The 18,808-nt window shown below is 35.3% G+C and overlaps 1 protein-coding gene across 1 annotated transcript in view; it reads right to left on the reverse strand.

Annotated features, from left to right (window-relative positions):
• LOC137388372 (calcium-activated chloride channel regulator 4-like) overlaps positions 1–18,808 on the reverse strand; it is a 40,351-nt gene that overhangs the window by 15,049 nt on the left and 6,494 nt on the right. The window contains exons 5-8 of the mRNA XM_068074857.1: positions 18,264–18,419; positions 7,938–8,058; positions 3,881–3,975; positions 3,199–3,307 (exon numbers count right to left, since the gene is read on the reverse strand). Coding sequence (XP_067930958.1) covers positions 3,199–3,307; positions 3,881–3,975; positions 7,938–8,058; positions 18,264–18,419 — 481 coding nt within the window. The remainder of the gene's footprint in view (positions 1–3,198; positions 3,308–3,880; positions 3,976–7,937; positions 8,059–18,263; positions 18,420–18,808) is intronic.

Here is an 18,808-nt window from a genome sequence, read left to right on the forward strand (position 1 = left end):
AACACAGCTGATGGAGCTGTGAAAGCTGCCTATAATAAAAACTCGAGCAAGGCGCTATCTCATATTGCGCTTGCAGTTGGCGATGAGTTGGTCTACCTTATAACTGGATGTGAAAAAGCCAAGGAGGCGTGGGACAAACTGTCTAAACATTTTGAGCGAGACACTCTAGCTAATGAAATGTTCTTGAAGAAGCGCTACTTTTGTTGAGTAATGTCTGAGAGCACATCAATTGAAGGTCATCTAAAGATTATAAAAGATCCCTGAACTGACTGTTAGACATACTCCAGAGCAAAATGGTGTGGCTGAATGCTATAACAAAACGGTATGTGAATCTGCTTGTGCTATTATCATAAACGCAAATCTTCCCAAATCTCTATGGGCTGAGGCCGTTGCCACTGCTGTTTATTTAAAAACAGAATTTTGACTCGCACGCACAAAGCGCCTACTACACCTTATCAGATATGGTATGGTGAGAAACCTGATATAGATCACTTTCAAGTATCCGGCTGCATGGCATATGCTCACATATCAGACGCTATTTGTAGAAAGCTTGATGACAAAGCTGAATCCATGACATTTGTGGGCTATAGTGTAAGGTCTAAAGGCTATTGCATGTACGACCATCAACCTAATTTTGTGGTTGTGAAAAGAGATGTTTTTTCAATGAACAACAGTTGGGTATCACAGATGTATCATGTATCATGTATCCTAGCCGCATTGTGTATCTCAGCCGCAAGTCCAAGGGTGGACAACCCTGCTACTGCAACAGTAAATATTTCCCGTGCTCACGAAACTCAACTTCACCGATCTGACCGCCTTTGCAAATCACCACAGTGCCTAGGTATAGACACTGCTTATCATGTTAGTCAGATTGTTGAACCATTAAACCTTATGGAAGTAGAAAAGTGTGAACAGCGAGATGATTGGTTAGCTGCAGCTGAGAATGAGTATGATGCTCTCATGAGCAATGAAACATGAAAATTCGTAGAGTAGAGCTGCATTCACAACATAAATCAATTGGATGCAAATGAGTATTTAAGGTGAAGTACAATGCCAATGGTCAAGTCGATCGTTTCAAAGCTCGCCTTGTAGCAAAAGAGTATGCTCAAAAAGCTGGCCCCGATTATGGTGAAACATACTTTCCGGTAGTTCGAAACTCATCTCTCAGAGCTGCGCTTGCTCAAGCCGTAGATCGAGGTATGCTAGCGCACCAGATGGACGTTGTGACGGAGTTCTTAAATGGCAAACTCAAGGAAGAAATTTATATGTGTCAGCCAGCAGGGTTTGAGAAGACAGGAGAAGAACACCTATTCTGCAAACTCAGTAAGTCGTTGTATCGTTTACAGCAGTTACCAAAGTGCTGGAACATTGTGTTAGATAACTTTCTCAAATCTCTCTGTTTCAGTAATTGAAATGCTGATCATTGTGTTTATGTACCCGACATATGTGAAGTGAAAACCATCATTGCTGTGTGCGTCGATGACCTAGTTATTATGTCAGATACTGAATGTGAGATGAGCAAGATTAAACCAGCGTTAGTCTCAGAGTATCAGGAGAAAGATCTTGCAATTTTTCACTACTGTCTGAGAATTTCCATCTGCCAAAGTGAAACCACCATCACGCTAAGTCAAAAACCTTATATCGAGCAAGTTCTACGCAAATATGGAATGGAAAATGCTCACCCTGTTTCTACCCCAATGGCTACCGATGCGAAGTTCATGAAAGACGATGGTAGGAAGCTAGCAAGTGCATGTGTCTACCAATCGATAGAAGGTAGTCTTTTGTATGCTGCATCTGCTACTCGTCCTGATATATTTCATGCGGTGGGAGTGTTATCTAGGTACAAATCATCGCCAACCGAAACGCACATTGCGGCTGTAAAACGAGTATTCCGATATCTCAAGGCAGTATAGACATCTGTCTTCACATTGAAAAACATAACATTGGTGAACCGTTCGAGTATACAGATGCTAGTCGTACGGACAAATGTGATAACCGACACTCAACCTCCGGATTAGTATTAAATGCACGACCTTACACCTGTTAGCTGGTTCAGTAAATCGCAGAGTATTGTTTCTGTATCTACCACCGAAGAAGAATATTTAGCGCTGTATGATGCTGCAAGGAAGGCCACTTGGCTTCGTCAGCTATAAGACACTGTCACTAACTGCCCGACTCCAGCAATTTATGTTTACATTGAAAACCAGTCAACTATCACATTAGCAAACTCAGATTTAAACATGAAACAAACTAAGCACATTGAAATAAAGTATCACTACTGTAGAGAAGCGATCACAAACGATGTCATAGTAACTTCTTATTGCCCATCTGAGAAAAACATAGCTGACATTTTCATCAAACCACTCGCTCGCCCTGATTTGAAGAGCTCCGTAAACTACTCATACATTGACAGTAATAAGTCACTCGTTGGTTACGTGTATCAATTATTTTCCTCTGCTAAATGTAAAAATTATGTAGGAGTATTGTTTATGTAGTTTTTTTATGGAAACCGTAATATCATGCACACAGTTTGAAGTTGTTTCCTCATGTTAGCAAAGGAGGCGCAACTCCCTACAATATTCTTGTTTTAATATGTGCAAACCTTTTTTACTTTACTATTTTCGGTCCTCTCTGTATTTAACTGTTTGAACAAATACAAGACTATGAGAGCCTAATCTTAATTAACTAGTAAGTGTTTACACATTCATCACAGCACTTCACAAACTTCAGTTCAGATTGTAACCCACACTGCAAACAATTCTGAAGACAATGGGTTGAATTTAGATCACCATATTGTGAGACATTTCAGTATGTTCAATTTGACGGTGGTTCAAATATTTAAAGGTGATATTTTTAGAACATTCTAGTAAAGAATTCAAAATGATATAACTTGTGACAATAGATTTTACAGATAAATGGGTTAGATTGCAAAATTGGCTCACAGTTTTAGAAAGCATTATATTTGACTATAATTTGTATTATGCAAAACTGCTGAGATTTTAAGCATATTCAAAGGCTCTCTGCAGAATGTTCCCAAATTTCCTTAGTCGTCATGGCTGAAAAGTTTACAAAAAGAGTTTCATTATTTGGCTTTATTAACTAACTTAACAGCATGAACCCTTTTTTAGTTTTCTTAAAAGTTGTCTTTAAAATAAAGTCAAAACAGATTTACTTAAAATAAATATATTTGACTATTACCGGATCCAGATCGCGTGACGTTACCCAGGCTGTTGCAACCCACGCACCTTTTCTTTCTTCTTCCCACTACTCCCAGTCCTGGCAGAAGACCCTCTCCTTGAATGTCAATCTAAAAATTACTACAAGCTGTTACCAGCTAACAAACATATAGCTCTAGTTATACGCATAGTAGTTATACTATGTGTTATATGCATTACTAGTTGTATGCTAGTTATATGCATACATAAATAACTTGTACCTAAATATATAAAGCTTAGAGTCAGTCTGTATGTTTTTCAATTTTTTCTATTTATACCAACAAATTTTTAGACATGAAAAAACTGCTGCTTACTGGATTTGAAATCAGAACTTACAAGTCAGCAGACACACATAATTTATTCAATGCACTATGCCATCCAACTGGCTATACTCTAGAATAATGGTGCTTATACATATTACACCTGCTAACCTTTTATGGCTTCTCACTTAAAACTTAAGCTACTGTTTTGCCTGAAGCTGCTCTAACAGAAAAAGATGTGCCAATATGGGAAAAAATGCCTAATTTATTACTAAACTATTGCAATCAGTAAAGAGTTGTAGTTGAAAAAAAAATATTTACATGTGTAGCCTATATATATGTATATATACATGTTTTTTGATATATGTAAAGATACATTTTCTATATAATTAGAGTTTTTCTTACCGACAACCCGTAAAACTTGCCGCTCGATCCTCCTCCAATCAGATGAGGAGGCAAAAATCCTGTGTAGATTCCATCATTTGCCACTGAATCTTTGCCTAAAAATAAAAAAATTGTTCCTGTTGATGTTTAATTTCTATATTTAAACTGCTTAAAATGGAAGGATGTTTTTTCACAAAGTCTAAAACTGTATTAATATCCTTACTTATTTAGATAATAGATGCAATTTTGCATATTGGTATTTTTGGCAAATCAATTTTTGTGTTTTTGATTTAAAAAAGCTAAATCCACTTTCAGTTAATGACCAGCTTGACAAATACACGCTACATGTATAATAATTACCGATTAACACACAATGGCTAAAGTGAAAGGCAATATGGTTCAAAAATATGTCATCCATCTTTACAACAATTGTTTAAATAAATTTTGAACCTTTCTGTTTGCGGTTACTGACAATTATTTACAGACAACATTACAGAAAGTTTTACAAACATTTTATCAATAATTAACCTAAAATATAACTAAAAGCATGTATAAAATGTGATGTTTGTTTGTTTTATGATTTTTCCCTAATTGGTACTTGCCATTAATTATTTACAAGTTGGTGAGTTGTGTACACCTATGCACCTTTCTAATACATTTGGCGAAAGCTAAAAATATTAAATATAGAAAAAGAAGCTTCCCAACATTTTAATTAAGGTCAGCAATATTCATGCAAAAAATATTAATGCATATATGGTTAATTTGGATAGATCAATTATAAAATTTTTTTTCGAAAGTATTGAACTTAGTTTTAACTAAAAAATCTGTAATTATGCCAAAAATTAACTCTTTCACTGCCATAGAAGCATAAATGCGTCTTCGTGGGACGAGTGCCATAGACGCGTTTGTGCGACTTTCCTTAGGAATTGCGTGGTTACCTAATTTTATTATTCGTTGACAACATAACCCACAGTCTTTAAGACTTTTATAAAATTGACAGTGTTGTTCAAAGATTTTTCTATAAAATTAGCCTAAAATAACGAAGCAATTTTCCACTTTTGTTTAAGAATTTTTTTTTTTAAACTAACGTTTTTTGTGTGAGTTCATTAATTACCGCGCAAGTCAGAAAACAGGTAATTAGTTATGTTGATGATATTATAACCAATTCGGATTCAGATTTTTGTGATTATACAGATAATTAAAGCAGCAGCACCGTCTCTGATAGTGGTGAAAATAATAATTTTGTAAGAGTAAAGAACATTATGGAGGATCGTTTTAGCTTCGCATTGACCGTAGCTTCACATAGCTTTATCATCGCACAAAGTATAGATCCATTGAATTTTTGCGTAGCAATGTTGGTTAAAAAATTCTAAATAGAAATTGAAATTGAAAAAAATACTCTTTGCATATCATTAAGCAATATCAGCAATATTCAGGAAAATGGCTGGCACTTGGCAGATACCCGAATTTGTACATGGTTGGCAGTGAAAGGGTTAAGTAAAGTTGACAAAGATATTCATGAAGTATTCATGTGTTTAAAAAGAGATGTACAATAAAAGAGATTTAGGCTTTTGACTTAATTTTAGTCGTAATAATAGTTAACAAAAGACATTTGTTTTTTTTTCTGAAACCGTAATAAAATCACTCTTGTTTGATAAATAAAATACAAAAAAAAATAAATTTTATTACACAAAACTGGATTGTACTTAAAAGTTGTTAAATGTATTAAATAGATATTTTGACAATATAAAACCCGGATAAACTACAAAGTTTTTGCAACAAGCAGTTCTTATGAACCAATTTGAAATTCTTCAAATCTCAAGTCATTATTTAACGCAGTGATTTGCTAAAGGAGTATATTTGGTAAGCTAGAACCTGTTTAATGATTGTTGAAACTGTTTAAGGCCGCAAGAATATCTACTAAAAGCAGCAAAAGTAACATGATGTTAACATATAATTAATATAATTATTATAGCAACATGATATTGGAACAAGGTAGAGCAGACGACCAAACCACATCTAAATTGCCGTTTTTTGAGTGAAAGGTTTTCTTGTAAACGGTACAAATAAATATATTGTTTTGTGTATAAAAATATATGTCAAAAAAACAAGATTTAAACTATTAACCATGGGTACTCTGAGCTTTGCAATAGGCAACTGTGAGAAGAAAAAGAGAAGGGTAGATTACATGAAAACACACCATCGCATTCACTTTTAGATATGCTCTCAATTGAAAATATACCTCAAACAACAAAAAAAACAAATATTTTACCAATTAAAATACTCATTTTTTCTAATAATATACAACTTTCAAAAGACACTTTGCGGGCGGAAACAAGCGTTTAATATAGACCTTCGAATATCGGGGATCAATATATAAGCCCTAAGGGCTACCGGACTAGCTTACACAATGGTCACAACCAGCCTTATATTTGGTAAATACTAGTTTGTGGCAAATCCAACGACGAGGTCAAAAGGTCATTGCATAAGCTTGTCCTGTAGCCCTTATATATCGAATCTCGATATTCAATGGTCTACTTTAAACACTCGTTTCTGCCCGCAGTGTTTTTTGAAAGTTGTATATTATTAGAAAAAATGAGTATTTTAATTGGTAAAATATTGGTTTTTTTTGTTGTTTGAGGTATATTTTCAATTGAGAGCATTTCTAAAAGTGAATGAGATGGTGTGTTTTTTTGTAATATACCCTTCTTTCTTTATTTTTACCATTGTGTTCCGGAATCCTCAGAGTACCCGTGCTATCAACCCTTTCACTGCCGTCCAGGTACAAATTTAGCTATCGGCCAACTGCCAGCCAATTTACCAAAAATTACCAATATTGGTTCATGATAAGTATATAATATTTTTTTCGATTTCAAACTTTATCTAGACCAGTTTTTTATTTGTAAATTTTGTTTTGCCAACATTTTAACCAGCACTGCAATGCAAAAAATTCAAAGTATCTACACTTTGTGCCAGGATAAAGCTATGTGAAGCTACGATCGCAATGAAGCTAAATGTTCATTACTCTTACAAAACTATTGCTTTGACCACTATCGCAGTCAGTTCTGTTACTTTAATTATTAGTATAATCATGAAAATCTGAATCTAAATTGGCTATAATGTCACCAACATAAGTAGTTATCTGTTTTCTGACTCAAGCGATACTTAACAAAACATTCACAAAAAATGTTCATTTTTTAATTGGAGTCTCAAACAAAATTTTTAAATTGCTTGGTTACTCTAGGCTAATTTTATAGAGAAATCTTCAGACAACACTGTCAATATCATAAAATTTCTAAAGACCGTAGGCTATGATGTCAACGAATAATAAAATTAAGTTGCGATGGAATTGCTGGGAAAGGCGTGGAAATGTGTCTACGGCACTGGACAATAGAAAACGCATAAACGCATAAATGTGTCTAACAGTGAAATGGTTAAACAACAGCTACAGGTGGTGTGGTAGAATACCCAAGCACTGTTTGACTATTTAACATCACTGATTGCAATGTGCAGCATAAAAATAGCAACTTATATTGTACATGCTCTAATTCATTTTGGTTTCTTCCTTCTTAAATGCCACTTTAGCAGTTAATTTGGGTTTTGCCAGAACATGTATTTTTAATTTTAAAAAGAGTACGGTTTTGATAAGTTTTCACTCGATTAAGCTAAAGTTTTATGTTCTATACAATTAATCTCTTAGCATCATATCTACAAAAACCAGGAAAACAAATCTTACATCAATAGTTTGATGAAAAAGCACATTTTAAGTGTTTCTAAAACAATAGTAGTTTTAAAAAAATTAAATATATTTGGTTGGCTAAATGGTTTCTATAAGTGTCTAGTTTATGCTTTTCTATATTTTCAATTTTGTAACTAAATTTTTGATGTACAGTTACTTTCAATTACAGCATTTTAATTCAAATGAATAAGTTTGTTTTCAACATAGTTTTGTATAAGTCTCAAGGCAAAAATTTTCCAATTAATTACCTCATGTGGTGCTCAAAAAAGAAATTTGACTAATAATGTCAAATTTCATTTTTTCAAAGTAGTTTATATTTCAGGTAAAACCCATTCTCACCAGTGCCGTCGTCATAATACTGAATGCGTGTCAAAGATCCACTTGGATCCTCTAGAACGGTAAATACAGCGAGCTGGAGAACAGGAGAATATCCTTGGAACACTCCCATGTATCCGATAAGCTGAAAAATGGTAAACAGTGTTAACCATTGCAAAACTTCAAAAATAAGATTTTAGGAAACCTTTGGTTTTGCTATAAGCCAAACTAGACTTAGTAAGAGTGAATTGTTCTAATTATTGATCTAAGTGATCTAATTAGTATTCAGCAGCTTTTAGTGCTAACAGAAATCAACTTTGACAGCAAGTGTACTGGTTACCTGCATTCCAGCTAAACTTATTTTTATCAATATTAGCAAAAAATCAAATCTATCATCACTTGAAAAAAGAAATAGTACACCTTATAAACTATTTGCTCTTCTATCGAATTGTTTTTAAATTGCAGTACTTATTTTGTTACTAGAAAAACTTAAAAAATGCAATAAATTTATCAACAAAAATTTAGAATGATTTTTAAAGAACTTTCAAATAATTTACATATTGGTGAAATTATTTGTTTAAATATATATTCACAAAAGAAAGGTTGATGTCTGTTCATGATAAAATTTAAAAATCTGAATAACCTGAGGAATGCAATAAAATTGTTAGTGACTGCTCATCAAAAGTTAAATACTTTAAAATAGACGCATTAGCAGCATAGATGAAATTTTACAATTTTAAAATATTTTGACTATTATACATTAATCAAATGATATTACATACATTACAATTAGCTGATAAAAGTGTGCAAATTTAAAAAAAAAAGATGTATAAATCTACTATATAAACGGTAATCGTTGTCTGTGTATCTGTGTGAGTGAGTGTCCGCCTTATAGAGTACCGTACTTTTTGGACTATTACCCGCTACTAGGTATCTAGGGCGCTTTAACGAGAATCGCCGGTTAATACACGCCTCTATACATAACCCAGAGCCGTATGCTTTTACAGAATTACCTATTCATCGGTTTTACACAAAATCACGTCACCTCCGGTTAGCGCGTGCTTCTTTACGGCGCCCAACGACACTGGTGCGTTTGAAACAGTAAATTTTCTGCCGTGTTATAAGGCACTGTCCTGAGTTCGGCTGCCTATACAGCTATACAAATGTACTAATCATTAAATAAAATAAATTAATGAATAGTAATTTACATGCGATTAATTTTTACTGCCAACATGTACCGAGAAGGTCACGCAAACGTTGGTTTCTTGCGGTCACTGGAAAACGCAGTTCTCTCCTACTAAATTTCTACATAAAAAAGGTAGTCTGGTGGCCACAGGGCATTATTGTGTCAACAGGTGGCAGAAGATGGGGTTTATGGTAGCTTGAAACTTTTAACATGGTTCTAATTTATTCATTACTAATTTAGTTTCCCACCGCTATTTTAGTTGATAAGCTAAGAGTAATTGGCCATTAAACGGTGAGTAGTTATACAAAAATAAATTTTTTCTTACGCCGTGTGCAGTCAGTCGGACCAGCTAATCAGAGTCGTAGACCAACATTTACGTCATGTTGTAGTACGGGGGTATTAAATTTCCCTGATATCAATTAGGTTTGTAGTCAGTTTCCTGTCCCGCCGAGCGACCGTCGGCGTTTGTAGTAATGATCGAAAACTTTAATTTACTAACTATACCGATTTCCAAAGCTAGCTGTCATGGATTACATAATTCAACATAATCAACTACCACATTCTAATAGATAAAAGGTTGTTCAACGCACTAACACATTCAACACTGCATCTTTATGGTAAGTCTGATTCTACAAGTGAAGCCGATGCCAGATACAGGTTGTTCTCATCAAAGCTATCTTATGAAAAAAAAACTTCCACCAAGAGGGTTCTCTCCGTTGGCATTTAATGAGGGTCAATTACTAAACAGCAATACAGCAGTGGGAAATTCAACCATTAATAGTGCCCCTAGATCCCACAAACCATGTCTGGAGTAAAGACGATGATGAGATTTCTGGGCAATGCTTACCTGATGAGCAAAGAGCTATTCCTAGGCAGCTTGTCCAATGGACCAGTTGCTCATGCAAAAAAAGTTTGCACAAGTCTATGCGGCTGTGTAGAGTGCAGTAATGAAATGACAGACACGAGATTGAGGATGGTAATCAATTAGACGGTGATGATGAGCTTTAAGATTATAATTATGTAATAGTTTTATTAAATACTTTGCAATATGCTTTCTAGAATCGATTAACAGTTTTTGATGTATCATGATAAACAGACTATGTACTTTGGTAAACATGCTATATAATAATCATACAAAGTACTAAGATACCCATACAAAGACATGATATTAATTATTCATCCAGAAAGTTGGTTGTCATCAAACATACTGCACCATACATTCCATCATACTGATTACATTCAACATTTCAACCATACATGGTTTCAAAATACTGCATGGTTTTAACATGCTACCAGTACAATAAATCTAAAGCTAAGCCAGAAATTTTGCATATAAATGTCAGTTAAATAAAAAAGAAATAACATGTACCAACGGAAAGTACCAAGATAAGCATAATAAATAGTTTATGCTTGTCATGTGCTGCCCAGTAATATAATAATTTCATTTAAAAGATTAAGTTTACATTAGATTTGTTAGTTAGTCTGCATCACAACCAGTGTACCCAATGAGGTATACAGTATAGCCTGTCAATCAGTAGTTGTACAGGTATCAATGTAACGAGTATGAAGAGGGTTTCTGGCAGATCAGTGGCTAAGGTGATGGCGAGAAATGTTTGTCTTATCGAGTCCCTGGCGGCCGACAATGTAAAGAATCGCATCCATTACAGACAATGAGTTCAAAATACAAAATGATCGTATAGACATATAAGAGCTGACATACATTTATGGTGCAATATTTATTGATCATAATCTACCCGAAAAATGATCTATCAAAGCATGTAGCAATAAATTTAAAACTTGAAAATAGGAAGAGCTACAAGACTGATTTGAACGTGTACGCAATGTGCATAGCCCTACATAAAAGTAATAGATGTACCCCCTTTAGCTTTAACCACAACAATGCTTAATTAACTCATACATCACATACTTCTGTAAGGTCATAATTGATATGAGAGCGCTATAACAATACAATATAATACAATTGATTAAAATACAACAAAAAATGTATTAATATATATAATATCACACAACATAATGCAACATGTCAATCCTATAACACAATTCAAATCAGTTCAATACAACATAATACAGCTATAATTATAATACAATACACCATAATATAGTGTAATAACACAATAATACAGTACTGATAAGTTCTGCATGACACAATATAGTAACTTAAAACTAACCAAACCATCAGTTAAATAACAATCATACAGTTGCATGAAGGTACTACACTTTGTGTTGATATCGGTTTGACGTTTCGAAGAGCAATACAGTCTCCAATTTTGTAAATAGGCGAGCTAAGTCTTAATAAAAATCAGCAGATGCATGCTATATTACAAATAGTTCAGTATTATTGGTTTATTAAAAAATACCCAATCTAGGTATTCTATTTATGAAGCCCAATAATATAAGTAGCTTATAATGTTAGGCCTATGTAGTGCTACCGTCTTAGCCTAAAAATTACACAAATTCAATTAGGCTATTGAGTGTATGAAACACTGAGTGTCTAAAGACACAGCAACAATACCTACGACATAGAGTAGTTTATTGTATAGTTTGTAACCAATATGTAAAATCTGGACTGAAAAGTTTGACTTGAGAGTTTGATTCATTAGAATAATCAACACCTATCACTCATTGATCCAACTGACTACAGTAAACAGTGAAGGAAACGCAAGATTTTCAATAAAGCAATGCATTTAATCTTTGATTAATTAATCATAATTATTAAGTAAATGAGTTTGCTATCATCTCACCTGTTTTTGTTCAGGGGTTTGAGGTTCTTTGCTACTTGAGAAGCTCTTAGTTATTTCGACTCACTAGCAATCTTCCTCAAGCATTCAGTGTGGCATTTACATACGACTAAACACTGCGAGTTGCGATCTGACTGTTTGTAGATGGTGCTCTACATCTCATAAAAACTGGATTATCCCTTTTTTCCGTTAGTAAAGCTCTGTTGACTTCTTAGCATGTAAAACTTGATTATAATGAATTATGTAACCGATAATAGCTAGCTGTGGTAATCAATTTAAATAGAAGATACTAAATTTGCGCTGCTACTACTAACCAACGTGGACGGCAGTTTCTAACAGGGAACAGCGGAAACAGACTAAGGACACAAATGTTATCGGTGAAGGCAAATACGCCCCGTATTAAACCAAAGGGGAAAATTGCGTAGATTTATGTTTACCTAGCTGATTGGCTGATTTGGCTAATTGCGCATGGCGCAAGGGAAATCTTATTTATGTATTTCTACCCATCTTTTAATGGCAAGTAATTACTGCTTGACAAGAATAATTCTGGTAGGTATAGTAAAAAAGTTATGAGATGCTTTATTCTATCCATTAAACCTAAGATTCGTTATACCCCATCGTCGTGCCACCTTGGCCAAAAAACGACACAAAAATGCCCTGTGGCCAGCAGACTAAGGTAAGTATTTCTTAATCAATGTTGTATTGTATATGAATTGCCACACTTCTACTACATAACCCTTTCAATTGCGTCCGTGTACAAATTTAGCTATCGGCCTACTGCCAGCCATTTTGCCGATATTGCTTAATATGTATACATTATTTTTTAAATTTCAAACTCGATCTAGAACGTTTGTTTTGGTTATATATTTCATTTTGTCAACATTTTAACAAGCACTGCTATACAAAAAATTTGTTGTGTTTATACTTTGTGCATTTTAATTATCTGTGTATTCACAAAAAATTGATATGGCTATAATTTCATCAACATAAGTAGTTATTTGTTTTTTAACTCGGACGCATTTAATGAACTCACACAAAAATCTTCGTTTTTAAGTTGGAAATTCTCAAACAAAGATTTAAAGTTAAATTTTAGGCTAATTTTGTAGAGAAATCTTTGGACAATGTGATGAAAGAAGAGAGTCATGACATACAGCTTGCGCTTGTAGCGGGGCATTGTTACATAGTTGTGGTTTGCCTTTGGAATGTGTTCGTTACTGGCAGTATGCCTTACTCTTATGTCATTGGCTGTGCCCTTTTTGTCTATCTTGTGTTGTTTGAGATTATGGTATGAGTAGGCACTCACTTCTCACTTGCAGTGGTCCAATAAAGTCATATAGTGTACAGCACATTTCAGCACAGACAACACTGTCACTACTATAATAAAAGTCTTAAAGATCGTTGGTTATGTTATCAACGAATAATAAATTTCAGTTGCTAGCAATTGCTGGGAAAGTCGCAAATATTTTAACGGCGGTCGACCATAGAAAATGCATAAATGAGTCTACTTCGGTGAAAGGGTTAAAAAAATTGGTTTTGCCGCTGTTTGTGATAGTAAAGATGTTCACTTCCTTCCGCGGCTGAGTTAATTTTACTTATTTTTCATCTACGAGTACTACAGCTACTACAGAACTTTCACGGGTACTGCTACTGCGTTTTACCTACTAAATTTCTACATCGAAAAGGATAGTATTGTTGTACATGTATGTTATTGCTATTTACTATGTTATTGCTATTACTGCTATAACTGCTATTGCTATTTAAATTATATGTGTAATCACACAAATCTGAACCGGCTATGTCATCAACACAAGTAATTGTTTTCTAACTCAGTGGCATTTTCAAAACTTACACAAAAATGGTTGTTTTTAACCACTTCGGGTACAATTGCATAATGCAATTTCGTGTTCAGGTACAATTAAATCATGATGCTCTACAGATTATGACATAGGTCAACAAAAGTTATTTTAACCGTAGAAGCACTAACATTTTTACATAGAACACCTATACTTTTTGGAAAGCAGACAAAATTCTATATCTGATCGTATTATCTTTATTTCAAAAATTAAAAAAAATAAATATTGAAAGGAGCTTGAAATAGCGGTTTTATTAATATTCGTGTTCTACAAACATATTTGACTAATAAGGGTAGCATGAAAATGTATAAAAGTATATATAATAACAAACAATCAAAACATTATACTGTGTATACAATGCAATCTACAGTCTCTTCCATAGCTGTTAACTTATCTCCGTCATCACTCTTACTCAGACTACTTACACAGACTACTGGAAGTCTGCCATTTCTATCGCTGAATTGAAGCCTCTACGCATCAACTACTAGCTACTACGCGTTGTTACTAACTGATCGAGATGTTGAACTTTGAACGCAAATTACTCGAAATTCTTTCATTTGACCATAGCTGTTTGACCAGTCCAATGTCTGCAAACACGTCTGAAGGTCATGCTTAGCTTTGTAGATATAGTGTAACTGTAAGCAGGCTCTAAATATACAGTGCCGTCAGAAATTATGAGACCACCTCACATTTTAAGAGGCAATTGGTGGTAGCAATGATTTACTGACTTAGTTTTACAAAAAACTATCATAAACCATATACCATTAGATGCGAAATTTTCTACTGATTGATATGAAGCAAATTTCCATCACATAACAATCCATACTTATTTTTATCCCAATCGAAAGGCATATGCAACTGATATGAATTAAAAAAACGAAAATTTGCTTATCTATTTCTATTGAATTTTCAGCTCGTTCAGCTTTTGATATTCCTGAAATATAATTTGAACAACTCTTGTAAATAGATGGTGGCCCTGAAAAGGGCCGTTGGGGTTGTCAATTTGCTGGGGTTACCATTAATATTTGGTAGGTCAGCCTTTGTTCTTGATCACAGCTTGACAGCGTCTTGGCATGCTGCTGACCAGATTTTGCAGTTCTTCTGCAGTCACAATGTGATGCCATGCTCTGATTATCTTTTCTATCAGCATTATTTTGTTGGTTGGCTTGTCTTTCGCTATGATGCAACTCATCCTCTGCCATAAGTTCTCTATTGGGTTCAAGTCTGGAGATTGGGCTGGCCAATTAATGGTTCTCACTTCATTCTCCTCCGTCCATCTTTTCACCAATCTTGCACGATGACAAGGTGCATTGTCATCCTGAAACATCCAGTCATTCATTTGAAAGAGGGTTCTGGCACTTGGCAGCATCTTGGTCTGCAGAACATCTTTATACTTTGTAGCGTTCATCATTCCTTCGCAGATATGGAGGCGACCAATTCCACTTGCCGCCATGCACCCCGAAACCATTACACTGGTCGGGTGTTTGATGGTTGGCAATATGCACTGTGGGCTAAATTCTTCATTGGTTCTTCTTCTGACGTAGTTGTTACCCGCATGGTTCTGGATTGTGAATGTGCTTTCATCGCTGAACAAGACTTTTGCCCACTGCTCCTCCGTCCGTGTCAAATGTTCTCTTGCCCAAGTCAATCGTGCCTTTCTCTGCTTCTCATTGACTTTTGGTTTCCTTCTTGCCTTACAACCTCTCAGACCATTCTCCAACAACTTGGTTCTGACTGTTGAAGGGGCTACATCAACATCAGCTGACTCTTTCCATTCTCTGCAGAGGTCAGTACTTGTCAAGCGACGGTTTCCCATGGACAGCCGCACCAGAGTGCGATCCTGGCGTACAGTAGTGGCTCGCTTTCGTCCTCTTCCAGGCCTCTCTTCTAATCCGTCAGTTTCCAACCATTGCTTAATGGTAGTGTTGACACCTGTTTTGGAGCATCCAACCTCTGAGGCAATCTTTCGCTGAGAAAGTCCTGCTTTATGAAGATGGATAACCAAATATCGTTGCTCTGATGTGAGATGTTGAGGCATTTTGAAGCATATGATATTGCAAGCTATCTTCTGAGTTTAAATACAAATTTATGTAACAAAGAAGACAAGTAGGCAGACTAAACCCATTGCCAAACTATTTGACTTTGTGAGATTACAGAATGCACAACACATAGTGATGACATGACGTTTTACCACTAACAAGCTATGTGGTCGGACACTGAAGAGATAACTTGATGACACCAATTCTATCACCAATGCTGTAAAAAAAGAATGAAAGACTCCTGATTTACTTTACTAGAACAAGGAGAAATTTCTGCATCTAATGATGTACAATATGTGGCAAATGAATGAATTAATATGGTGCCAGCAGAGGTGCAAAGTTGAACTAAGGCGAGAATTATTGGGTGGTCTCATAATTTCTGACAGCACTAGATGAGTAATGCAACTACACAAAGCCAAAATACTGGCTGATGAATTTTAGAAGAATATACTCAATCTGCTATAGCGGCGCATGCACCCAAAGGGGTTAAGTTGGAAATTCTCAAACAACGATTTAAAATTAAGTTTTAGGCTAATTTTATAGAGAAATCTTTGGAAAACACTGGCACTCCATACAAGTCTTAAAGATCGTTGGTTATGTTATCAACGAATAATAAAATTCAGATACTAGCAATTGCTGGGAAAGTCGCAAAAATGTGTCTATGGCGGTCGACCATAGAAAATGCATGAGTGAGTCTACTTCAGTGAAAGGGTTGAAAACGTTGGATTTGCCACTGTTTGTGATAATAAACATGTTCATTTCCTTCTGCATCTGAGTTACTTTTGCTTTTTTCCAGCTACGAGTAATACAGAACTACAGCTACTACAGAACATGCACGGGCACTCCGAGCCTGGCGAAAGGCGACGGTGAGAAGAAAGCGTGCAGCCTATATTACAAAAAAGCACACCATCTCATTTAATTTTAGAAATGCTTGAAGCAGTACAATGCCTTCCAAAAAGCCTACTGCCCAAACGCAAGAACAGATTGATTCCTGTAGAGAAAAAGACCGAATTTGCAAAGCAGCAGCTAGACAAGCAGAAACTGCAGAGCAAACACAGCTACGTCCACAACGAAACGGATCTGCTACTGCAGCTGCTAGAAGTGCAGAAACTGCAGAGCAAACACAGCTACGCCTACAACGAAACAGAATTGCTACTGCATCTGCTAGATGTGCAGAAACTGCAGAGCAAACACAGCTACGCCTACAACAAAACAGAATAGCAGCTGCTAGAAGAGAAGAAACCGCCGGACAAACACAGGTACATCGAGAGCAGGCCAGAATAGATGCTGCAGCTGCTAGAAGTGCAGAGACTACCTAATCGACCCCAACAGCAACTCAAACGGCTCGGAGCAGCCGCTACATCGGCCAGACGTGCAGAAACCTCCGAGCAGATGCAGCGGCAACAAGAACATGATGCACTAGCTACAACAGCTGCTCGGCGAGCTGAATTTTCACAGCAGATGAAACGGTGACAACAGCGAGATGCACTAACTACAGCAGCTGCTACTAGGCGCCGTGTATGGACAGAAAACTTTGCACTTGACTACAGTCCTGCAACATAGTATAGGGTCAAATTTTTTTATGGGACAAATGTCCAAAAATGCTCCAGACGTAGTGTCGTACGTTGGAAAGGCGAGAGGCCATATATGTAGTTTATATAGTAGATTTTATTGATAATAAATTTTATCAACAACCGCATTACTGGTGCACAGTTTGTATATACCATGTCAAAACACAGGCTATAGACGAAGAACTGGAGAGTCATGATTAGTGTTTCAAGCATGCAGAAGTCTCAATTCAGTAAATGCTGGCGATAGCTAAGCAGTGCAATAGCAAAATATTTTTTAGAATTTCTTAAAACATGTAAAACTTTTTAGTAGTGCCAGTTTGAAGAACGTCAGTTTGCTTAGCAATGTCAATTTCATTATCAGTTCTGTGTACAAATTTAGGACAATTCCGATTTGATTGGTTCGCGATTGATGCATTGTAAACTAGCTGTAAAACACATTGCATATTTCCATTGGTCTCTCCAACATTATTCACATGTACAACTGCATATGTGTATGCAGTCAGATCAGTACAAAAGTTTCAGTAGATTGCATATTTGGAGTTGTTTTACACTATGAAAGACAACTCTCAATAAAACTATTGCTTTACGTAAATCTGTTCCCGAACACGGGTAATGCAGCTACATGTAGTTTTATATAAATACAGCCAGCAGAACATGGTCTTGTATTAGTATGGCTTTTAATTAGCTTACTGAATAACTGTATCAAGTTTTTTGCATTAGAGGGCTTTAAATTAAAGTATTTTATTTCAAATATTATTGGCTTTTATTCTTTAAAAAAGTATGGTCACTGTTTTAGACTAACCTAAATCAGCTTTCTTTTAAAAACGAAATCATAAAGTATTGCACATATCCTCACTATAACTGTTAACTTCACACATAGCAATTTTATGAAGACTTCAGATTCACAATAAAATTACTCGCATATTCTTTAGTTTACCTTACCTCTGAGCTTGCGCTAAAATCAATGTTGTTGGAATTGAGTCTATTGTTAACCACAATAGGCTGAATTCCAGGAACTGGTGAAGAAGTTACAGTAAGGATGACAGATACTTCAGTGTCTGGATCTTCTTTGGTGATAGTGTAATCTAGAAACTGTTCCTAAAATGAAATGAAAGTAAATCTATTTACGCTAAATTTGTAAAAAGACAGTAACTGCACTTAATGTTGGCTAAACAATAATGTCGCCTTCTCTCTTTGGGATTAGCTCACCAAGCCATCATGCTGGTTTCTAGTGATTTCAGTTTAATTGGCTGTATACACTTCACAAATATTGAATCACAACCTTTCAAGACTAGCTTGAGGTAACATAAACAAAGTTCTTTTACCCTGTGTTGTTTTAGAAACTAGTTGCAGACGATAGAAAAATACCAATTATCTATATATACAAATGTAACTGTTTGACATCTATCTGTTTACAGCGAGGAACTTTTAAGAATAAAAAACACACTTCGTACTGGGTTTGAACTCACAAGGATTGTAACCACATG

Source organism: Watersipora subatra, chromosome 2 (assembly GCF_963576615.1).
Source record: "Watersipora subatra chromosome 2, tzWatSuba1.1, whole genome shotgun sequence".
Lineage (NCBI taxonomy): Eukaryota > Metazoa > Bryozoa > Gymnolaemata > Cheilostomatida > Watersiporidae > Watersipora > Watersipora subatra.